This window comes from Mobula hypostoma, chromosome 5, assembly GCF_963921235.1.
Source record: "Mobula hypostoma chromosome 5, sMobHyp1.1, whole genome shotgun sequence".
Taxonomy (NCBI): domain Eukaryota; kingdom Metazoa; phylum Chordata; class Chondrichthyes; order Myliobatiformes; family Myliobatidae; genus Mobula; species Mobula hypostoma.
In genome coordinates, this window is record NC_086101.1 from 103,560,447 (window position 1) to 103,585,608 (window position 25,162).

Sequence of the window (25,162 nt, forward strand, 5' to 3'; positions counted from 1 at the left end):
GTGTTTCTGGTGCTGTACTGTTCTACGTCAATGTGGGTAAATGTTCTGTCTGGTGCTGTACTGTTCTACGTCAACGTGGATAAATGGTGTTTCTGGTGCTGTACTGTTCTACGTCAATGTGGGTAAATGGTCTGTCTGGTGCTGTACTGTTCTACGTCAATGTGGGTAAATGGTGTTTCTGGTGCTGTACTGTTCTACATCAATGTGGGTAAATGGTGTTTCTGGTGCTGTACTGTTCTACGTCAATGTGGGTAAATGGTCTGTCTGGTGCTGTACTGTTCTACGTCAATGTGGGTAAATGGTCTGTCTGGTGCTGTACTGTTCTACGTCAATGTGGGTAAATGGTCTGTCTGGTGCTGTACTGTTCTACGTCAATGTGGGTAAATGGTGTTTCTGGTGCTGTACTGTTCTACGTCAATGTGGGTAAATGGTCTGTCTGGTGCTGAACTATTCTACGTCAATGTGGGTAAATGGTCTGTCTGGTGCTGTACTGTTCTACGTCAATGTGGGTAAATGGTCTGTCTGGTGCTGTACTGTTCTACGTCAATGTGGGTAAATGGTGTTTCTGGTGCTGTACTGTTCTACGTCAATGTGGGTAAATGGTCTGTCTGGTGCTGAACTATTCTACGTCAATGTGGGTAAATGGTCTGTCTGGTGCTGTACTGTTCTACATCAATGTGGGTAAATGGTGTTTCTGGTGCTGTACTGTTCTACGTCAATGTGGGTAAATGGTCTGTCTGGTGCTGAACTATTCTACGTCAATGTGGGTAAATGGTCTGTCTGGTGCTGTACTGTTCTACATCAATGTGGGTAAATGGTCTGTCTGGTGCTGTACTGTTCTACGTCAATGTGGGTAAATGGTGTTTCTGGTGCTGTACTGTTCTACATCAATGTGGGTAAATGGTCTGTCTGGTGCTGTACTGTTCTACGTCAATGTGGGTAAATGGTGTTTCTGGTGCTGTACTGTTCTACGTCAATGTGGGTAAATGGTCTGTCTGGTGCTGTACTGTTCTACGTCAATGTGGGTAAATGGTCTGTCTGGTGCTGTACTGTTCTACGTCAATGTGGGTAAATGGTGTTTCTGGTGCTGTACTGTTCTACGTCAATGTGGGTAAATGGTCTGTCTGGTGCTGAACTATTCTACGTCAATGTGGGTAAATGGTCTGTCTGGTGCTGTACTGTTCTACATCAATGTGGGTAAATGGTGTTTCTGGTGCTGTACTGTTCTACGTCAATGTGGGTAAATGGTCTGTCTGGTGCTGAACTGTTCTACATCAATGTGGGTAAATGGTCTGTCTGGTGCTGTACTGTTCTACGTCAATGTGGGTAAATGGTGTTTCTGGTGCTGTACTGTTCTACATCAATGTGGGTAAATGGTCTGTCTGGTGCTGAACTGTTCTACGTCAATGTGGGTAAATGGTCTGTCTGGTGCTGTACTGTTCTACGTCAATGTGGGTAAATGGTGTTTCTGGTGCTGTACTGTTCTACGTCAATGTGGGTAAATAGTGTTTCTGGTGCTGAACTGTTCTACATCAATGTGGGTAAATGGTCTGTCTGGTGCTGTACTGTTCTACGTCAATGTGGGTAAATGGTGTTTCTGGTGCTGAACTGTTCTACATCAATGTGGGTAAATGGTCTGTCTGGTGCTGTACTGTTCTACGTCAATGTGGGTGAATGGTCTGTCTGGTGCTGAACTGTTCTACGTCAATGTGGGTGAATGGTCTGTCTGGTGCTGTACTGTTCTACGTCAATGTGGGTAAATGGTCTATCTGGTGCTGTACTGTTCTACGTCAATGTGGGTAAATGGTGTTTCTGGTGCTGTACTGTTCTACGTCAATGTGGGTAAATGGTCTGTCTGGTGCTGAACTGTTCTACGTCAATGTGGGTATATGGTGTTTCTGGTGCTGTACTGTTCTACGTCAATGTGGGTAAATGGTCTGTCTGGTGCTGTACTGTTCTACGTCAATGTGGGTAAATGGTGTTTCTGGTGCTGTACTGTTCTACATCAATGTGGGTAATTGGTGTTTCTGGTGCTGTACTGTTCTACGTCAATGTGGGTAAATGGTCTGTCTGGTGCTGTACTATTCTACGTCAATGTGGGTAAATGGTGTTTCTGGTGCTGAACTGTTCTACATCAATGTGGGTAAATGGTCTGTCTGGTGCTGTACTGTTCTACATCAATGTGGGTAAATGGTGTTTCTGGTGCTGTACTGTTCTACGTCAATGTGGGTAAATGGTGTTTCTGGTGCTGTACTGTTCTACGTCAATGTGGGTAAATGGTCTGTCTGGTGCTGTACTGTTCTACGTCAATGTGGGTAAATGGTGTTTCTGGTGCTGTACTGTTCTACGTCAATGTGGGTAAATGGTCTGTCTGGTGCTGTACTGTTCTACGTCAATGTGGGTAAATGGTCTGTCTGGTGCTGTACTGTTCTATGTCAATGTGGGTAAATGGTGTTTCTGGTGCTGTACTGTTCTACGTCAATGTGGGTAAATGGTCTGGTGCTGAACTGTTCTACATCAATGTGGGTAAATGGTCTGTCTGGTGCTGTACTGTTCTACGTCAATGTGGGTAAATGGTGTTTCTGGTGCTGTACTGTTCTACGTCAATGTGGGTAAATGGTGTTTCTGGTGCTGTACTGTTCTACGTCAATGTGGGTAAATGGTCTGTCTGGTGCTGTACTGTTCTACGTCAATGTGGGTAAATGGTCTGTCTGGTGCTGTACTGTTCTACGTCAATGTGGGTAAATGGTCTGTCTGGTGCTGTACTGTTCTACGTCAATGTGGGTAAATGGTGTTTCTGGTGCTGTACTGTTCTACATCAATGTGGGTAAATGGTGTTTCTGGTGCTGTACTGTTCTACGTCAATGTGGGTAAATGGTCTGTCTGGTGCTGAACTGTTCTACATCAATGTGGGTAAATGGTCCGTCTGGTGCTGAACTGTTCTACATCAATGTGGGTAAATGGTCTGTCTGGTGCTGTACTGTTCTACGTCAATGTGGGTAAATGGTGTTTCTGGTGCTGTACTGTTCTACGTCAATGTGGGTAAATGGTGTTTCTGGTGCTGAACTGTTCTACGTCAATGTGGGTAAATGGTCTGTCTGGTGCTGTACTGTTCTACGTCAATGTGGGTAAATGGTGTTTCTGGTGCTGAACTGTTCTACTTCAATGTGGGTAAATGGTCTGTCTGGTGCTGTACTGTTCTACGTCAATGTGGGTAAATGGTCTGTCTGGTGCTGTACTGTTCTACGTCAATGTGGATAAATGGTCTGTCTGGTGCTGTACTGTTCTACGTCAATGTGGGTAAATGGTGTTTCTGGTGCTGTACTGTTCTACGTCAATGTGGGTAAATGGTCTGTCTGGTGCTGAACTGTTCTACATCAATGTGGGTAAATGGTGTTTCTGGTGCTGAACTGTTCTACATCAATGTGGGTAAATGGTCTGTCTGGTGCTGTACTCTTCTACGTCAATGTGGGTAAATGGTCTGTCTGGTGCTGTACTGTTCTACGTCAATGTGGGTGAATGGTCTGTCTGGTGCTGTACTGTTCTACGTCAATGTGGGTAAATGGTCTGTCTGGTGCTGTACTGTTCTACGTCAATGTGGGTATATGGTCTGTCTGGTGCTGTACTGTTCTACATCAATGTGGGTAAATGGTGTTTCTGGTGCTGTACTGTTCTACGTCAATGTGGGTAAATGGTGTTTTTGGTGCTGAACTGTTCTACGTCAATGTGGGTAAATGGTGTTTCTGGTGCTGTACTGTTCTACGTCAATGTGGGTAATTGGTCTGTCTGGTGCTGTACTATTCTACGTCAATGTGGGTAAATGGTCTGGTGCTGTACTGTTCTACGTCAATGTGGGTAAATGGTCTGTCTGGTGCTGTACTGTTCTACGTCAATGTGGGTAAATGGTCTGTCTGGTGCTGAACTGTTCTACGTCAATGTGGGTAAATGGTCTGTCTGGTGCTGTACTGTTCTACGTCAATGTGGGTAAATGGTCTGTCTGGTGCTGTACTGTTCTACGTCAATGTGGGTAAATGGTGTTTCTGGTGCTGTACTGTTCTACGTCAATGTGGGTAAATGGTCTGTCTGGTGCTGTACTGTTCTACGTCAATGTGGGTAAATGGTGTTTCTGGTGCTGTACTGTTCTACATCAATGTGGGTAAATGGTCTGTCTGGTGCTGAACTGTTCTACGTCAATGTGGGTAAATGGTCTGTCTGGTGCTGTACTGTTCTACGTCAATGTGGGTAAATGGTCTGTCTGGTGCTGTACTGTTCTACGTCAATGTGGGTAAATGGTCTGTCTGGTGCTGTACTATTCTACTTCAATGTGGGTAAATGGTGTTTCTGGTGCTGTACTGTTCTACGTCAATGTGGGTAAATGGTGTTTCTGGTGCTGTACTGTTCTACGTCAATGTGGGTAAATAGTCTGTCTGGTGCTGTACTATTCTACTTCAATGTGGGTAAATGGTCTGTCTGGTGCTGTACTGTTCTACGTCAATGTGGGTAATTGGTCTGTCTGGTGCTGAACTATTCTACGTCAACGTGGGTAAATGGTGTTTCTGGTGGTGTACTATTCTACTTCAATGTGGGTAAATGGTGTTTCTGGTGCTGTACTGTTCTACGTCAATGTGGGTGAATGGTGTTTCTGGTGCTGTACTGTTCTACGTCAATGTGGGTAAATGGTGTTTCTGGTGCTGTACTGTTCTACTTCAATGTGGGTAAATGGTCTGTCTGGTGCTGAACTCTTCTACGTCAATGTGGGTAAATGGTGTTTCTGGTGCTGTACTGTTCTACGTCAATGTGGGTAAATGGTGTTTCTGGTGCTGTACTGTTCTACTTCAATGTGGTTAAATAGTCTGTCTGGTGCTGTACTAGGCACTGTACAATGTGAGCCAAGCGCCCTGCACAGTGCTATGTAAAGCTGAAAGTCTAGGGGAGAAATTTAAAGATGAGAGGCAGGTTTCTTCCCAGGCAGTGGTGGTTATATGGAACGAGCTGCCAGAGGAGATGGCAGATACAGACACTATTACAACATTGAAGAGACATTTTGATAAGTAATAGAGTACAAAAGAGGGATACAGACTTAGTGTGGGACAAAGGGCTCATTTCTGTACTGTATGTGACAAGGTTGAGCAGATTCAGTTACTGTGAAGTGTAGTTAAATTAGAGGTTACCTCACTGAAAAGTAAGATTCTGAGGTGGTTGGTGAGTGTGTTTCCACTAATGAAGACTTCCAGAACTAAGGGGCATAGTCCCAAGGTATGGTGTTGCCTGTATAATATTGAAATTAATAGGATCTTTGTCCCTGTGGGTAGGGAGCCTTTGGAATTCCTGTACCTCAGAACAGAGGCTGTGTCTTTGAATATATTTAATGTGGAATGTAAGGGCAGGTAGGAAGGTAGAACTGAGGGACATAGATCAGCCATTGTATTGAACGGTGATCCTTAAGGCTGATCTGCCATTCCATAGAATGGCTGAGGAGGCTTGAAGGATCATTAAGGCCACTTCTATTTTTAGAAATTGTATCGATAATTAAGAATTCTTTTTGCATTCTCAAGAGTGCCTTGATCATGAAGAGAAGAGAAATAACCCTTCTGTCTCTAACCATCTTCAGAGAAGTACAACTTCTTGGGCATCAGTATTGTCGGTCAGAGCAACGAGCGAGGCGACGGAGGGATTTACATTGGGTCAATAATGAAAGGAGGAGCGGTGGCAGCAGATGGAAGGATTGAACCTGGGGACATGCTGTTACAGGTAATTTGGGAATTTCACCAATGGAATCTAAAGCCAGACTCCCCTGAAGCTGAAGTGTAGCTCACCATGTTTGGCCAGTCTGTATGAGGAGATCGTAATTGAGAAATGTGGCAGTATTGTAATTAAACAGTGGTCTAGGAATTGGTTTATTATTGTCAAGTATCAAGATACAGTGAAAAGCACATCCTGTATACGGGAATTGGTTTATTATTGTCAAGTACCAAGGTACTGTGAAAAGCTTGTCCTGTATACTGTTCCTAAAGATAAGATCATTATATCAAGCTAGAATAAGGTAAAGCAATAACAATGCAGAATAAAGTGTAACAGGAACAGACAAAGTGCAGTGCAGGTAAAATGCAAGATCATAAGATAGATTGTGAAGCAGAGAGTCCATCTTATCATTTAAGAGTCTGATATCAGTGGAATAGGAGCTGTCCTTGAACCTAGTAGTATGTGCTTTCTGGCTTTTATATCTGCCCGATGAAGAGGAAAGAAGCCTTATAGCCATCACACGTCTGTTGACAGTGTGGGCTCCTAACCTCCAGTGTTGGTGGCATGGTAGATAGTGGCTAGCATAATCCTCTTCCAGTGCCAATGATGCAGGTTCAAATTCGACAGCTGGAGTTTGTATATTCCTCTGTAGCTGGTGTGGTTTCCTCCCACATCCCAAAGATGTATGGGCTGAGGTTACTAAGTTGCGGGCATGCTATGTTGACATCAGAAGTGTGCTGACACTTGTGGGCTGCCCCTAGCACAGTCCTTGGACTGTGGTTCTTAATGCAAACATCACACATCATTGTGTTTTGATGTGGTACATGTGACAAATAAAGCTAATCCCCAATAGTGCTCCCAATGATCTACTCTGAGGTAGAGTTGTTCCTTGTATGAACCTCGTGGTGGGCATTGGTGGGCACCTTTATCAGCTGGGTGAGCCTGCAACAAACCTGATAGCTCTTGACTTTGCACATTGCCTCCAGAGTGGCACAAAGGGAGAAGATTGCTGCTTGCTTGGGTTTTTACCTTTCAGCAAGGAAGCTGAGGCCTGGTATCATTTACCTGTTTCTCACCTTAAACCCCATCCCACACCCTATTCTGGCTACAGATCTCACAACTGGAGCTCAAAACGGAGACCTTTGGGACAATGTGATTCTGTCATGTTACTGGTATTTCTTTTGATTTTTTGCCCACATTCCCAAACAGCTGGAGCAGGAAGTGCAAGACCAGAGTGGTTGGCGTGTGTTGATTAGAATTGCTCACAACAACCTAGATTAGATTATGAAGACACGTAGTCCTCTTTTATTGTCATTTAGTAATGCATACTTTAAGAAATGATACATTATTTCCTCTGGTGTGATATCACAAAACACAGGACAGACCAAGACTAAAAAAACTGACAAAGCCACATAATTATAACATATAGTTACAACAGTGCAACAATACCATAACCTGATGAAGAGGTCCATAAGCACAGTAAAGTTCAAAGTTTCTCAAATGTCCCACATCTCACGCAGACGGAAGAGGGAAGAAAAACTCTCCCTGCCATGCCGACCACAATCCAACTCTGAGTCATCCGAAAACTTCGAGCTCTGATCAGCTCTGCGACACCGAGTACTGAGCGCCATCTCTGTCCAAACGATTCGACATCCTTCTCGGTCGCCAAAAGCAGGCAAGGCCGGGGATTTTGAGGCCTACCCTCCGAAAGATTCCCGACCACACAGTAACGACAGCAGCGAGCAGGCGTTTCAGAAATTTCTCCAGATGTTACTCTGTGCTTTCACGTCCATTCTCCATCAAATCAGAATTGACCACAGCCCCTATTTAACAGATACGATATCATTTTTTACTGGAGGGCTGCGCACCTAGAGGAGAGACATTGAGCAGAACTGCTTGCTTCCCGGAAAACAAGGAAAGCTATAGCAGTGGTTCCACTACCAGATCCAGGGCAGTTTCCACGTCCTTATGATGGACACCCATATCACTCTCAGCTTGGACTCAACAGCCACTTCAACTGCACAAATCAAAGTGCCATCGTTGGATACAACAGACAGCCAATTCATTGTCACATGTACTGAGATACAGTAAAAGCCTTTTGTGTGCCATCCAGACACCATTCCATGCATAAGTTCATCGAGTGCAGCCCTCTGGCCCCAACCTTTTCAATCTGGCCTGGCATTTAAACTAGTCGAACATTTGCTAGTTCCTCACTCTCGGGCCGGGCTCCACCACCTCAACTCTGCCTCACCACAGAATTACCGCTTCAAATTGCCTCCAAGTCCATTCCAGCAGCCAAATATTGTCTCGTTCCTGCTCTTGGACCCGGGCCACGCCACCTCAATTCAGACCGTATATGCCACGCTGCGACCATCCTGCACCTTTGAGGCTTCAGTCACACCACAGAATTGTCAGGTCATACAGGCAGTTCAAAAGCTCAGCTCCAAAAGGGAAGTTACAGGCAGTGATTGTTGTCCAGAAAAAGTGAGTAGTAAAGTAGTTAATAGTTGAGTTTGCTGCCAGAAAGTTGTCACCGTGCTTCCCCAGCATCGTCTATTACATATGAGAAATATCTTCAAGAGTCTGAAAGCAGCAGAATAAAAGCTTTTCGCATCTTGTGATTTCAAGCATTTGTATCTTCTGCCCGATGAGAAGGGGTGGAAGAGAGGATGGCGAGCGAGGGAGGGGTCCTTGATTATGTTGGCTGTTTCCTGAGGCAGTGGGAAGTGTAGTCAGTCACTGGAGGGAAGGCTGGTTTGTGTAAAGGTATCATTATTTAGGTAGAGATAAAGAGAAATTGGTTTTCCCAGAGTAGTGAATCTGTAGAATTCTCTGCCAGGGTAGCAGTAGAGGCACAATTAGATGTTTGCACACTATCCAGCTGACCTTGTTCTGGGATAACTGTGTTTAATATTGAAATACTTGCGTACTTATGATGATTCCTGGGTGTGGGCAAGTTTTCATATCGAGTGGGTTACTCACTCCAGGTCCTCCTGTCTTCTAAAGGTAAACGACATCAATTTCGAAAACATGAGCAACGATGACGCCGTGCGGGTTCTGAGGGAAATTGTGCACAAACCTGGGTAAGTAACAAGAGAATGGCTGGCCTTTTACCCCTCCTTTCCCACCTCTCATTGCAAGGAAAGCCTGCGTTAGCCAGATAGCTCCACAGAATATAGGACTGTCCTGTTCAAGGGTGATGTTAGGGAGTACCACTTTCCATGAAGGGGAGAGGAAATTTGAACCTTTGCTGAAAACTCATTGGATCAAGGATCAGTTGTGAAGTTTGTGGATTTTATTTTTAAATGCAGAGACAAGGGTCTTCAAAGCATTGACCTAGGGCGTCCAGGGAACAGAGCTGGTGAAGGGCGACTGATTCAGCAACTGTGAATGTAATTGGAATACTCTGACAAGAAGCAGAAGCTGTTGGAAATCTGAAATAAGAGTATAAAATGCTAGAAATGATCTGCTTGGTCTCTGGCCAGAAATGCAAACTATCTCTCTTCACGGAAGAAACTGATTGAGTCCAATTTATGAGCAACACACACAAAATGGTGGCAGGATACAGAATACTATGGACAGGAATAAACAGTCAACATTTCAGGCTGAGACCCTTCATCAGGATGGAAAGGAAGAGTGGCAGAAGCCAGAATAAGAAGGTGGGGGCAAGGGAAGGAGTACAGGCTGGCAGGTGAGAGGTGAAACCAGGTGATGGGGAAGATGACTGGGTGGGGAAGGGGAATGAGGTAAGAAGCTGGGAGGGGGATAGGTGATAAAGGTAAAAGGCTGAAGACAGGAATCTGATAGGCAAAGAGAAGGGGTGAAGAGAAGAAAAGGTGGGTGGGGGGAAGGAGAAATTACTGGAAGTTAAACAAATTGAAGTTCCTGCTCCTTTTTTTTTCCATTCTCCATTCTGGTTCCCTTCACTTACTTGCGCATCACTTCCCTCTGGTTCCCGTCCTCCTTCCCCTTTTTCCATTATCCACTCTCCTCTCCCTTCAGATTCCTTCTTCAGCCCTTTATCTCTTCCATCTATCCCCTCCCGCTTCTCACATCATCCACCACACACCCACCTTTTCTCTCTCCTACCACCTGCCAGCTTGTACTCCTTCCCAATTCCACTTTCTTTTCCTGCTTCTAGCCCCTTCTTTTCTTGTACTGAAGAAGGGTGAAGGCCTGAAACATTGACTGCATAGATGTTGCTTGGCCTGCTGAGTTCCTCCAGTATTTTGTGTGTGTTGCTCAAGATTTCCAGTATTGGCAGAATCTCTAGGGTTTAACAAATCCAGGTTTGGTCAGGTTGGTATCATACAGCGTGGGATAGCAGGCAGTTTGGCTCAGCAAATTCACGCCCTTGAAGGAGCAAGCAAGAAGGGCCCTTGACCACCTAAAATCAAGTGGGCAAGAAATGCTGATTTTATCTGAGCATAATTTCACATTAAACTCTGAGGGCGGAGCATGAAAATGAAGGAGTGAGTGTGTAATGGTGGGCAAAAAGGCAGCAAACTCCACATAGAGCTAGATCTTTTTTCTTTGGAGCAAAGGTGAATGAGTTGATTTGATAGACATACAAAATGAAAAGCATAGATAGTAGATAGCCAGAGACTTTTTATCCCTAGAGGCAAATACTTTAGGGACATTTGAAGAAACTCTTATGTTCCTACAAATCTACATATGGATGAAATAAAAATAGGGGGCTGTGGGGGATGGAGGGGTCAGGTTGCTCTTGCAGTAGGTTAAAGGATAGGCACAAAATTGTGGGTTAAAGGGCCTGTGTGTTTGTTCTAAGTATATGTCAGAGCCGGGACCATGTGGGAAATGGAGGGGAAGTTCAAAGCAAGTTTATTATCTAAGTGCGTTTATGTCACCATATACGTTCGTTGGTGTTGCATTGCTCAGCCGGCAGTTTGACATGGCAATGGGGATGAATCGTGTTGACCACCTCCCCCCCCCACCCATACTCAGAGAGATGAGTAAGTCTTAACCGTGCGTTGAGTGGTTGAACCTTTCTGGATCTGTAAATCTGTCAATGTTCTTATCCTTCCCTCTCCAATCTCCCATTGTGCTCTGTGCTGCATCTTCACTGCTTTTAGTGACTCTGTTCAACAGTAATCTGTGTGCTTTTCCTGTTTTAAGGCCAATCATTTTAACTGTTGCCAAGTGCTGGGACCCATCGCCTCAGGGTTATTTTACGTTGCCCAGAAGTAAGTATCACAACATCCATTCAAAGACTTAACTTTTCACAGCATGAAAGAGACCATAAGATACAGGAGCAGAATTAGGCCATTCAGCCCCTTGAGTCTGCTCCCGGATTCCACTCAGCCCCACACACCACCTTCTCAGCATATCCTTTGATGCCATGACCAATCAGGAAACTAGTAACTTCCGCCTTAATTAAGAGCAGAATGTTCTGTGCCACCTCCACCATTGGGACTTATGTAAGTAACATCTTGAATGGCTCAATCAAAACATTTATTGACTTAACTAATCACATTAGAGACAATGTAGTGTCATAGAGCATTACAGCACAGAAACAGGCCCTTTGGCCCATCTACTACATGCTGAACCATTATTCTGCCTTGTCCCGTGGTCCTACATCTGGACCATAGCCCTCAATAATCCTCCCATTCATGTACTTCTCTTAAATGTTGCAGTCAAAGCCACATCCACCACTTCTGGTGGCAGCTTTCTCCACACTCTAAGTGAAGGTGTTCCCCCTCAGGTTCTCCTTAAATATTACCCTCTCATCCTTAACCTATGACCTCTAGCTCTAGTCTCACCCAATCTCAGTAGCAAAAGCCTGTTTATGTTTACCCTGTCTATACCCTTCGAAATTCTGAATACCTCTATTCAATCGTCCCTCATTCGCCTACACTCCAGAGAATTGAGACCATAAGATGTTGGAGCAGAATTAGGCCATTTAGCCCATCATGTCTGCTGTCATTCAAATAAAGCTGATCCTTTTTACCACCTCCTCAGCTCCACTCCCTGGCCTTCTCCTTGTAACCTTTGATGCTGTGGCCAATCAAGAACCTATCAATTTCTGCCTTAACTACACCCAATGACCTGGCCTCGACAGCTACCTGAGGGAACAGATTCCACAAATTCACCACTCTCTGGCTAAACAAATTTCTCCGCATCTCTGTTTTAAGTGCACACCTCTCTAACTTGAGGCTGTGCCCTCTTGTCCTAGACTCCTCCACCATGGGAAGCATCCTTTCTATCTAGGCCTTTCAACATTCAAAAGGTTTTAATTAGATTGCCCCCCCCACCCCATCATCCTAAATTCCAGTGAGTACAGACCCAGAGCTATCAAACGTTCCTTGTATGATAACCCTTTTATTCTCAGAATCACCCTTGTGAACCTCCTCTGAACCCTCCCCAATGCCAATACGTATATTCTAAGATGAGGAGCCCAAAACTGTTCACGATACTCAAGGTGAAGCCTTACCAGTGCCTTATAAAGCCTCAGCATCACTTCCCCTGTTCTCGACCTTTTGAACTGAATGCTAACATTGCATTTGCCTTCCTCACCAGCGACTCAACCTGCAAATTCGCCCTTAGGGTGTTCTGCACAAGTACTCCCAAATCGCTTTTCAGCTCAGATTTTTGGATTTTCTCCCCATTTAGAAAATAGTCTGCGCATTTGTTTTTTACTACCAAAGTGCATGTCCTAATTTATTCAGTCTTTCCCTATACCACAGGTCTCAAGTTGCAGCAACATCCTTGCCATTTTTTTCTACGCTCTTTCAATCTTTTTGATATCTTTCCTGTAGGCAGGAGACCAGAACTTAACACAATTGTCAAAATTTGGCCTCATCAATGTCTTGTACAATGTCAAAATAACATGGTTTAGGGTCAGGACCAAGCTCTCCATCAAACTCTCCAAGGTACGGCTTAGCTTCAAATAACTTCCCCTACGTCCTTCCAGAGCGGTACAAATTACCTTTGGGTACAGCTTAATGCTCCCTCAACTCTGTCCCATTAAAATGTTCCCATGGCAGTCACAGTATAGGCTTGTGTACAGATTATCTATGTTGCATTTTCTGTACCTGGGAGTGTTAGATGCACCAGTCTGGAGACATTGTATACATACTGACCCATCTAACATTCCCAGGCACAGAAAATAAATGCAGATAAAGCATAATGTTCCATCTGCACTGTCCCATCAAACACTCCTAGGGCAGAGAGACTGTGACTTGGATACACAGTCAGTTGCTGTCAGGCACTTTCCTGTTCAAAACTCCTAGGACAGGGACATAGCATGGGTTAGAGTAAAGCTCCCTTCAATGTGGGGATGTATTGGATAATTGTTTGTAATATCTCTGATAGAAGACCCTGTCTGGTTACTCCGTTAGGAGGAGTATGCTGAATTAGGATAAGATCTGGAATGGGACAAACTGTCTGTTTTCCTAACCTCTGGACACTCAATGTAGGGTGCTCACACACACAGGGCACCCATTGAGGGTGTGGCACTCCCATTGGTCAATCCCGTCGGGGGGTGGGAGGGTCAGTCCCATATCTGAGAAGAATCACACTGAGAGGACTTCGTTGTGCTGGTATGTCGCTACGTTACTGTGTTGTTAGCTGCATCCTGTGGTGAGTGCCAATGTTGATTTTTACTCCCTCCCTGGGCTTTTACTGTCTCTCCCCCTGCTCCTTCCCCTCCCCTCACTGATGCGATTTTCTGTGCCTCTTTTTGTAGATGAGCCAATCAGACCCATTGATCCTGCGGCCTGGGTTTCGCATTCTGTGGCCATGACCGGAGCATATCCAGCCTACGGTGCCAGCTCGTCCATGAGTACCATAACTTCCAGCAGCTCAATAACTGAAACAGAGCGTGAGTGGCTTCCTCGCTGTGGGGAGGAAAGTTAAACTCTGCAGAAATTGTAGGGGGCAGGGAGAAGGAGAGTGTGGTAACCTGCACCGGCCTGTGCCATACAGTAATATCCATGTGGAATGTACAGACGGTAGTGGAATTGAGCCCATGTCGCTGGCACTGTGATAGTGTCACACTACTCCCTATTCAACCGATATTTGTATCTAATGCCCTCTCGTCGCTGTAACATCCTCATTCATAGGGTCAAACACAATTCTCCAGGATAAAGCACATAGCCTACACCCCTACTGCTCCCAGCTTAAGGACCAGGGCCAGGACTGCAGTCACAAAGGAACGGTCCTTCCTCCATGATTCCACCCCTCAGAAGTGGAACAACAGGGTTGTGCTCAGTGGGTGAGGCAGACATAAGATGGGAACCAATAGCATAATATTATTAGTGTCTGTGATCGTGGTTCAATATCCGCTGCTGTCTGAGAAGTTTATACGTTCTTCCTGTGGGTTTCCTCCAGATGCTTCGGTTTCCTCCCACAGTCCAAAGACCTATGGAGTTAGGGTTAGTAATTCATGGGCATGCTACATTGGAGACACTTACCTCCAGCACATCTCTGGTCTGTGGTCATTAACGCAAATGACACATTTAATTGTACCTTTTAATGTTTTGATTGTACGTGTGGCAAATAAAGCTCATCTATTTTTTATAGAGCTGATGAGTTGATGATGTGGTTTTGAAAGGTGAATCAGAATCAGGTTTGCTATCACTGATAATTTGTTATGAAATGTGTTGATTTGTGACAAGTAAAGTGAAATACGTAAAATTACTATAAATTGCAACAAGAAATTATAAATAAATCAAAAGTGTAAAAGAGAGTGTGGTAGTGTTCATGGACCATTTAGAAATCTGATGGTGAAGAGGAAGAAGTTGTTCCTAAAACACTGACTGTGCATCTTCAGGCTTCTGTACCTCCTCCCTGATGAGAAGAGGGCCTTTCCTGGGTGGTGAGGGTTCATGGTGACAGGTGGAAAGTTGGGAGTAAATGCAGTGAACAGCCTTGATCTTTGTTCGTTCTTGTCTACTAATCATTTTTTCGTAATTTTTCTGCAGGGTTTGATGACTTCAATCTGTCAATCCACACAGATATGATGTCCGTTGCCAAGGCCATGGCTTCCCCAGAGTCTGGCCTTGAGGTTCGAGACAGAATGTGGTTGAAAATTACAATTCCCAATGCCTTTTTAGGTGGGTTGTTTGTTCGTGGATGTTTATTCCCCAGTATGTAAGATGTTCACATCGCTGTGGTCACAAGATAAATGTTGTCAAATTCCCCCTATCTTGGAAGCAGATTTGTACTTAAATGTGTGTCTTACAGGCTCTGACTTGGGAAGGTATCAGTGCACTAACTCCCAGCCCCATTTCGTCAGGGAGGGTTTGGTGTTCATGCTAACACTGTAGTAGCCTGGTGTGATGCAATCTTTCCTCATCTCTGCCTGTCAGTAAGGTAATCTTGAACTTCCTGTAAGATACTGGAAAACTTGTTTCACTCTGTCCCTGTCCCTTGGCAACATTGGTATGTAACTTCACTGCACTAATGAAATATATATATATCTATCGTCACACCAGACAGCCAGCCACTCTAGAGTTGTTTGACGCCACCTACTCTTAATTCCATTCATTTCTGCATAAAATCCACGATTTTCTAGGAGGCTTCTTATTACTTTGACTGTGGTTTCGTTTTTTAACATTTTAGATAATTTCAGTAGAAGACCTCTGTGATTCACAGTGTCGTATGCTGCTGTTAAGTCAACGAATACTGCTCCTGTAACTTGTTGCATTTCAAAGCCATCCTCAATATACTGGGTTAAGTTCAGGACTTGACCGCAGCAAGAGGGGCCTGGCCTGAACCCGGCTTGGTCTGGTGTTAGAAGATCTTTGACTCATTCTTTTCAGTATGAGTCTCTCATTGAGTTTATAGAGGGTGCAGAGCAAGGAAATCAGTCTGTAATTTTTAGGAATGTTGGGGTCTTTATTAGGTTTTAGGAGAGCAACTCCACTGTATTTTTAATGATCTCAGGCAACAGTTAAAAAAAGACAGAAGCCAGTGGAGTGCTTTGGGTCCAAGATGTTTAAGGAATTCATTAAGAATCCCATCTATGCCAGCAGCTTTGTTGGATTTTAGCTGTGATACTTCATCCTTTAATTCTTCTAGGGTGAGAGGTAGGAACTTGTTATTCCCATTTGAGAGACCTGACTCCATCTCCTGATGTTGCTTTTTCTTTTGCCTCCTCCGTTCCTTGTTATTTGGTTGACCATTTAGTATTAGTTGGTGGGCAACCTGATTGAGTGTTACGGCAGCAATTCACTGTGGTGGTCTATTGTCTGAATTGAGTTTCCAAACAGTTGCCCATGCCTTCTTACTGTTCTTGGTCATGACTGTGTTTTCTATCAGTTCCTGCCAACGCTGTTTTCTCTCTTGGCTCAGTAGGGACAGAACTGACTCTCCCATTTCAGTTGTGTCTTGACCAAACGGGTCTTGGTCGTATAAGTTGACATACTCATCGTAACTTTGCTTGATATCACTAGTCAATCCCTGAATATATTTGGTTCTGCAGCCTGTAGGTATGTTCTGCTGTGCTACTTTCCAGATTAGTCAGACAAATTCATCATAATGATCAGGTTCTGGTGGTATGGTATCGATAAGTTGATCAAGGGATTCTGTGAAAGATGTCCAATTCGCTTTCCTCAGGTTAAATCTTGATAGGTACTTTGATGGTACAGATCTCAGAACTGGAAGGGATTCTACCTGGACTGGACAATGTTGGGATTTGGGTATCTGTTGGAGGACTGTTCGTGTGAAGAGGTTGGAGCTTGCCGAGGTTACAAAGGCAAGGTCTGGGTTGTATCATTTTCTCCATCAGGCACTTGTGAAGATAGGGGTGTCCTTCGACTCGTATAGTAGCTCAAGGCTGTTAAACAACTTCTTCTCCATTTGCATTGTCATCTTTGTATCCCCAGTGATGCTATGGCTATTAAAGTCACCAATAATGAGGTACATTTTGTCCTGGAGATCTAGGTTAGGTGGCCACATGAATGGTTCATTAGGGGGTTTGTAGACCGAGATGATATTTGTGTTTTGTTTCAACTTTCAGAAGTTCCATTGAGCCAGCTTGGATGTTTTCTGTGCTCATTACTATCGATTCATCTTCAACAAAGATTGCACTTCCATAAGTTTAGCTAGGGGTGTTAATAGCCAAGTGCATTCCTGGCACATAGGGTTGGCTGTTCAGCCTGTGAGTTTCTTGTATGCACAAGATGTCTGGTTTTAAGTTTGCCAGGATTTCTGCTTTACTGTGGCTGAAGCCTTCGATGTTGTGGCTAACAATTTTCGTGATCTCCAGTGGGCCGAGGGTTTATCCTTTTACCACCCGCAGGATCACTTGGTCTGGTGTGTAATGTCAGGATTGGTCTCCTTTTGGATTAACAGGGTCACAGCGTGAACGTTCCAGACTCGACCCTTTATTCCTTGGGACCCTGTTTAGGGGCACTAGCCCCCATGCAGGGCTGTTTGCTCTTCTCTCTTCCTTTGTCCAATGTATGTCTGAAAGCTTCAAATGCTGGAAATCTGAGATGGCATCCATAAGACATAGAAGCAGAATTTGTCAGGCCTTTGAGTCCATTCTGAAATTCCATCAGTGCTGATCTGTTATCCCTCTCAACCCTTCTGAAAAGAAAACCATCAAACTCATCACCGAGCAATGTGCTTGATGCCCAATACTGATGCTGTGTGTATGTGCGATCACCTCCCCTCCACTGTCCAGGATAAACCCATCGGACCACATCCCAGGAACTCCCATTTCTCCGAAATTCCTAATGAGTTCCTTGAGATTTCCAGCATATGCAGAATCTCTTCTGTCTGAGTCAGGATTAACATGGGTCTCTGGCACTGTTATATTTTGGGTTGAAGAAAGTTGGTCCTGTTCCCCCCTCGCAGTTGCTGCCTGATATGCCGAGTATTTTCAATATTCTCTGGCTCCTTTGTTTTATCACTAACACTTTTGTCCACAGGCTCTGATGTCGTCGATTGGCTTTACCACCACATTGAGGGCTTCCAGGACCGCAGGGAAGCCAGGAAGTATGCCAGCAACCTGCTGAAGGCTGGCTTCATCCGCCACACAGTGAACAAAATAACCTTCTCAGAACAGTGTTACTACATCTTTGGGGACTTCAGTGGCTGTGAGAATTGTGAGTGAGGGAGAGCGAGCCTCGGTGTGATCTGGGGATGGGAGATGCGGAATTCTGTGTCAGCCTCACAAAATGGATGTTGGGTCTGAGAGGGTTAAACCCCAAGGACACTTGGCATATACGTTCCCCGCAGTGCAAGAGTTGATTGAAGTGTTTAAGTTGGCCAAAGGATTGTGTACAGCAGAGAGATAGAAAATGGTTTATAACAAGGGTTCAGAGCCTTAAAATTTCCACCTTTCTTTGCAACATAAGGAGTTGATTCGGCCCATCAAATCAATCTAAACTTGCAAGGCAATTCAATTCCCCTGTAAGTTAACTGTGGCTGAATAACCCACAAGTGTTTGGAATGGGGAGGAAACTGGACCACACTGTCACAGGGAGAACATGAACATTCCACACAGACAGCACCAGAAGTCAGGATTGAACTGAGGTTTCTGAAGCAGTGAGGCAACGGCTCACCATTGGGCTGCTCTAGAAACCAGAGGCACATAGGATACATTTCCATAAGACCATAAGATATAGGAGCAGAATTAGACCATCTGGCCCATCGAGTCTGCTCTGCCATTCAATCATAGCTGATTCTTTTTTTTTAAATGTCCTCCTCAACCCCAGTTCCCGGCCTTCTCCCCGTAACCTTTGATGCTGTGTCTAATCAAGAACCTATCAATCTCTGCTTAAAATACACCCAACGATCTGGCCTCCACAGCTGCATGTGGCAACAAATTCCATAAATTCGCCACCTTCAAACTGTGCCCTCTCATGCTAGCCACTTCAGTTCTGCGAAGAAGCCTCTGACCATACAATCAATGCCTCTCATTATCTTGTACACCTCTATCAAGACATCACTCATCCTCCGTCGCTCCAAGGAGAAAAGGCCGAGTTCACTCAACTTATTCTCATAAGGCATGCTCCCAATCCAGGCAACATCCTTGTATATCTCGTCTGCACCCTTTCTATGGTTTCCACGTCCTTCCTGTAGTGAGGCAACCAGAATTGAGCACAGTACTCCAAGTGGGGTCTGACCCAGGGTCCTATATAGCTGCAACATTACCTCTTGCCTCTTAAACTCAATGCACCGTATATCTTCTTAACCACAAAGTCAACTTGCGTAGCAGCTCCATTTCCTCATCCAGGTCATTCATAAAAATCACAGAATAGGGGTCCCAGAACAGACCCCTGAGGCACACCACTGGTCACCAACCTCCATGCAGAATATGACCTGTCTACAACCACTCTTTACCTTCTGTGGGCAAGCCAGTTCTGGATCCACAAAGCAATGTCCCCTTGGATCCCATGCCTCCTTACTTTCTCAATAAGCCTTCCATGGGGTACCTTATCAAATGCCCTGCTAAAATCCATATACACTACATCTACGGCTCTACCTTCATCAATGTGCTTAGTCACATCCTCAAAAAGAAAAATTCAATCAGGCTCGTAAGGCACGACCTGCCTTTGACAAAGCCATGCTGACAATTCCTAATCATGTTATGCCTCTCCAAATGTTCATAAATCCTGCCTCTCGGGATCTTCTCCATCCACTTACCAAACACTGAAGTAAGACTAGTCTATAATTTCCTGGGCTATCCTTACTCCCTTTCTTGAATAAGGGAACAACATCTGCAACCCTCCAATCCTCTGGAACCTTTCCCATCCTCATATGATGGTGCAAATATCATTGCCAGAGGTTCAGCAATCTCCTCCCTCACTTTCCACAGTAGCCTGGGGTACATCCCATCCGGTTCCGGAGACTTATCCAACTTGATGCTTTCCAAGAGCTTCAGCACATCCTCTTCCTTAATACCTACATGCTCAAGCTTCTCAGTCTGCTGCAAGTCATCCCTACAATCGCCAAGATCCTTTTTCGTAGTGAATACTGAAGCAAAGTATTCATTAAGTACCTCTGCCATCTCCACTGGTTCCATACACACTTTTCCACTGTCACACTTGATTGGCCCTATTTTCTTATGTCTTATCCTCTTGCTCTTCACATACTTGCAGAATGCCTTGGGGTTTTTCTTAATCCTGTCCGCCAAGGCCTTCTCATGGTCCCTTCTGGCTCTTCTAATTTCTTTCTTAAGCTTCTTCCTGCTAGTCTTATAATCTTCCAGATCTCTATCATTACCTAGTTTTTTGAACCTTTTGTGAGCTCTTCTTTTCTTGACTAGATTTACTACAGCCTTTGTACACCACGGTTCCTGTACTGTACCGTACCATCCTTTCCCTGTCTTGTTGGAACGTATCTACACAACCCCACGCAAACATTTCTTCAGTACGCTTCCCTGAGGACATCTGTTTCGAATTTATGCTTCCAAGTTCCTGCCTGATAGCCTCATATTTCCCCTTACTCCAGTTAAAAGTTAGCCCAACTTGTCTGTTGCTATCCCTCTCCAATGCTATGGTAAAGGAGGTAGAATTGTGATCACCATCTCCAAAATGCTCTCCCTCTGAGACCTGACACCCGACCAGGTTTATTTCCCAGTACTGTACCAGATCAAGTACAGCCTCTCCTCTTGTAGGCTTATCTACATATTGTGTCAAGAAACCTTCCTGAACACACCTAACAAACTCCTTCCTTTCTAAAACCCTCACTCTAGGGAGATGCCAATCAATATTTGGGAAATTAAGATCTCCCACCACAACAACCCTGTTGTTATTATACCTTTCCAGAATCTTACACATCACAGAGTTATACTGCATAGAAATAACCCCTTCAGCCAAACTGGTCCATGATGCTCCATCCAAGCTAGTTCAAAATCATGTACATGTCCAACTGTCTTTTAAAAGTTGTTATTGTATCTGTCTCAACCATTTCCTCTGGCAGCTGATTCCACATAGATACCACCCTTTGTAAACAAAAAGTTGCCCCTCAAGTTCATTAACTCTCTGCCCTCTCACCTTTAACCTATGCCCCAATCTGGAAAGGGGGTTAAGAATGATCTCTGCTCTTTATGATTTTACGTACCTCTATCTCCAGGGCCCTGCTATTCATTGTGAAAGTCCTACCTGCATTTGACTTTCCAAAATGGAATTTAGCTCAGATAAATGTGAGCTTTTCCATTTGCCATCTTGGCCTTTTTACTCAGCTGATGATTTTTTTTTAAAGTAACTTTCATTGTCCACTATACTATTTATTTTAGATTCAGGTTCATTTATTTACATCGAACCACACAGTGACATATGTCATATGTGTCAACAACCATCAAAACTTAAGGATTTGCTGGGAGCAGCCCACAAGTGTCACCATATATTCTGGCACCAACATAGCATGCCTGCTGTGTTCAGCAGAACAACATGAGCAAGAGCAGCAAAATAAACCAGCAATAGGAAAACAGGCCCTTTTCTCCCTCCCACTCATACATTCTGACAGGCCCAGACTCTCAGACATCAGGCCTCCCACCTCCAGGAATGTTAACTTTGGTCCTTGACTTCCAGTTTTGACCCCAAGACTTTAAACTCCAGGCGTTGACCCAGAGTGTCATTTTAGTGTCATCTGCAAACTTACTAACCATAACCATCCCTTGAATATTCTTACCATATAGCAATGGAGTCAGCACCATAATCCCATGTTAGAATAGCTAGTCCTTGACTCTACCACTACTGGAAACATCCACTCTATGTCGGTCTTGTCCTGCTGTAATGACTGCGTAGAGAAATCAAGAACAATGAGCTTTTGAAATAATCAAAGTCACTTGAAAACTGATGGCTTTGGAGGAGCGAGGTGAGGTTGGGTGGGGGGGAAGGGTAGGAAACCATATCAGATCAATTGTGAAAATATGGCAAATGCGTAGGACGCCCAGTTGATTGACTACGCAATTCGCAGCCCCCTGCCCTCGACATCAGCTAGCCATGAAGGCACAGAGAAGCTGCTTCTTTCAATGGTCCACGAGAGGGTGCCAGCCTGTTGACCAGTACCAAGTGGGATAGACGTTTCATCTTTTTTCAGTTTACCCCACTTACTCCCTTTCACCTACAGTTCCCATCTATGGTTGGGGGTGGGGGGAGGCAGTATGAGCCACGTCAGATTGATAACGGCAAGTATACCTGCAGTGAATTGATTGTCCCTCCTATGTGTAGGCTTTCAAGTGTCTCAGTGCGGCCCGGCATGCACCATTACTAAAACAACTGGTACTACTCTGCTGTTGCTGCTATGTGTGTACGTAGCAGGGTGATTGTCCAGCATCTGTAGAGTGAGTGTAGCAGCAATGATGGCAGGATGTGTATCTAGAGTGAGGAGGTATGCCTCAGTGAAGTGAGTGCTGCATTTGACCATGTTGACGATGAGCTAACCTATTCCTTCTCGATGCAGACCTGGCCAACCTCTCACTGAACGACAACGATGGATCGAGCGGTGCCTCTGATCAGGATACGCTGGCACCGCTCCCACACCCAGGCAGCACCGCCTGGCCGATAATGCATTCCTTCCAGTACCCCTACCCTCCACCGCACCCCTACTCCACACAGCCCCCCAGCTACCATGAGCTTACCACCTACAGCTACGCAGGGGGTGGCAGTGCAGGCAGCCAGCACAGTGAAGGTGAGTGACGCCGTTGTGCTCCGGGCAGACCCAAGGCTGTCAGCTCGTTAGGAATTCCAAAGGGCTGGGGGTTGCAGGGATGTGTACCATTGGATTTATCCAGGGACCTGAAGTGGAGTACAGCCTTGGCTGAGAGAGGGACTGTCCCTGCTGCACTTCATCACCATGCATTAGCCTGGTGGTCCCACTCAGTGCCAAGAGGGTGAGAAATGTTAGAGGGGATCTCAGGGTGGTTGAAATCTGGATCACAGCTGCTTGATGGGGTGCTGGAGGGAGTATCTTGCACAACAGGGAGGAGAATAAAATCAGATGAGATGAATGGTCATGCTGGAACTTGTGGATTGGGCATAGGCTGGGATTGCTTTTCCTGAAGGGCACCTCAAAGCGAATTATAAAACCATGAGGGCTGCAGATAAGATGCATCGTCACAGCCTTTTGCCCAGGGTTGGGAAGTCTGTGATTGGACTTGGGGGGCAATAACTTCTCATGGGGTGTTGGGTGTTTGGAATGAGGCAGTGGCTGAGCTGAGTACATCAAGAACATTTAAAAGACACTTGTACAGCGACTTGGGTAGGGAGGGCCAAACGCAGGCAAATGGAACCAGGTCAGAGTTCAGCATGGACGAGTTGGGCCGAAGGGTCTGTTTCTGCGACCCTAACTAACAGAGAGGTGGCGGGCTTCGGCTTGGAGAGGTGTATGCTGAGCAGCAAGAATGGGACAAGTAAGGGCCCCATTACTGTGCTGTGTGGCTGTAGTGATAACTGGGAGTAATGTCCTTGCCCTTTCCCCGACAGGGAGCCGCAGTAGTGGGTCAAACCGCAGCGAGAGCGAGCGACGGGCCACCAAGGACAAGGACGGCAAGGCGGTGGATTCCAAGTCAGGCAGCGGCAGTGAATCAGAGTATTCGGTGAGGAGCAGTGCGAGGCGGGAGCCTGCAGCCAGTGAGCACAGCCACCGCAGCCACCACCACTCGGTGGTGGGCAGTGTCCGCTCCCACCACTCTGTGCATGCCTTTCCGCCTCCTGGCGTACCCCTCCAATACAACCCGCTAATGGTGATGATGGTGCCCCAGCCCCCCTCTGCCACTGTACCCCCAGGGGCTCCCCCTGTCCGGGACCTGGGCTCTGTTCCACCCGAGCTGACCGCCAGCCGCCAGTCCTTCCACATGGCCATGGGCAATCCCAGCGAGTTCTTTGTGGACGTTATGTGACCCAGTTCGGAACGCCGGAAATCACTCCGGTGGAAATCCCGAAGGCCAGGCTTGAGCGTTCCTCATGAGTCCTGGACTTCAGCTCCACGATCTGCGCTGGAGCAGAGACCCAGACAAGTATTTTAACACAAACTGCGTCTTAGTATAATTTAATTGAAGTACAATTAACAAGTGCAATTCTAGCCTTTTTTATCCATTTTTTTGTATTATAAACCGAGACCTAGTATTATCCTCCTACCTGCAGAGTTTGCATCATAAACTCAAACCTCACCTGCAAAATAAAACCGGAATGTACAGTAGTTACCCCACTAAACTCCCCATAAGGAGTTTCACATCACCACTCGCACAGCATTCCAAGAGGGCAAAGATTCTCACTAGCCTCCCATGCCTTACAGTGTCACTTAGAGGAATGTGAAAGGTCTGGCAACTTTTTTTAATAATTTTTAGAAAACAAGTAATTCAATTATGTTTTTGGAATTTTTTTTTGGAAGAAAGCAATAATCAATTTGTTAGTGCAAGTTTGCATTGATTTTTGTTTCTTTAAAGAAAAATAAAAAGAAACTTAGACTTACGTCTTTATAGCAAACTCAACCTTGTCTGTGGTGTTCTGTTTTACCCAACTGAAATCTGAATTGTTGTCCAAGGTATGGAATGTATTAGCCCTGGTCTGGCTCGATCCTTGATCCTCCCAACAGCATACAGAGAACCATGTCGAGGTGCTTCCCAGGAGTGAAACAAAGCTCAAAGTTGAGCCAGAGGAAGTTGGTAGCTGGGCTGCAGATACAAGTTAAAAGGGGCATCTAAAGTGAGGAGAGGAGCCAGGAATTCAGGGAGTTCAAAGTAAATTTATTATCGAAGTATGTATATGTTATACACTGCCTTAAGATTCATGTCCTTGAAGACATTCACAGAAAATATAAATAAATAAGATAAAATTAATGAAACTACATAAACAAAGACTGATCATAAGACATAGGAACATAGTGAAACCATTCAGTCCATCAAGTCTGCTCCACCATTTCATCATGGCTGATCCATTTTTACCCCTCAACCCTATTCTGCTGCCTTGGGCTACGTCCACACTAGACCGGATAATTTTGAAAACGCCAGTTTCACGTAAGAACAATAAGCGTCCACAGCAGGCATTTTTGAAAATACCTCCGTCCACATTAAAATGGGTATTTGGATGAATCTCCTCCTACTGGGCATGCGTAGGACACATCTACAGAAAACAAGCAAAGAGGAAACAGTATACTATTTCTCTTTCTGCGGCGGCGTTGCGCTATTTCCGTTGGTCAAAAACTAGAGTACCTACAACAACAGCGAAAGAAAGTTTTCAACAATGTTTTGAGGAATACAAAAAAAACCTCTGCTGGAAAAAGCAGACCGGGCTTCTATGTTTGGACAGACGATGAAGTCGAGCTGCTTCTGCAAGTTACAAACGACTACAAAGTCAACGAAGCAGTGGAGAACATGGACTGGGAGTCATGCCAAACCAAATCCAATGACATCCACGACTGCTATAAAGAATGCTATATGCGTTCAAGAAAACAATGAAATGCCGCACTGCCACCACCATCTGTTCCGGCACGTCATGACAGT

General features: G+C 45.1%; 1 protein-coding gene across 1 annotated transcript in view; it reads left to right on the forward strand.

Moving 5' to 3' along the window:
- The window catches only part of dvl2 (dishevelled segment polarity protein 2), an 82,179-nt gene extending 58,016 nt beyond the window's left edge, over nucleotides 1-24,163 (forward strand). The window contains exons 8-15 of the mRNA XM_063048680.1: nucleotides 5,612-5,751; nucleotides 8,749-8,825; nucleotides 10,879-10,946; nucleotides 13,448-13,582; nucleotides 14,685-14,816; nucleotides 17,640-17,816; nucleotides 22,123-22,350; nucleotides 23,145-24,163. Of these exons, the coding sequence (XP_062904750.1) occupies nucleotides 5,612-5,751; nucleotides 8,749-8,825; nucleotides 10,879-10,946; nucleotides 13,448-13,582; nucleotides 14,685-14,816; nucleotides 17,640-17,816; nucleotides 22,123-22,350; nucleotides 23,145-23,560 (1,373 nt within the window). The 3' untranslated portion in view covers nucleotides 23,561-24,163. The remainder of the gene's footprint in view (nucleotides 1-5,611; nucleotides 5,752-8,748; nucleotides 8,826-10,878; nucleotides 10,947-13,447; nucleotides 13,583-14,684; nucleotides 14,817-17,639; nucleotides 17,817-22,122; nucleotides 22,351-23,144) is intronic.
- The last annotated feature ends 999 nt before the right edge of the window (nucleotides 24,164-25,162 follow it).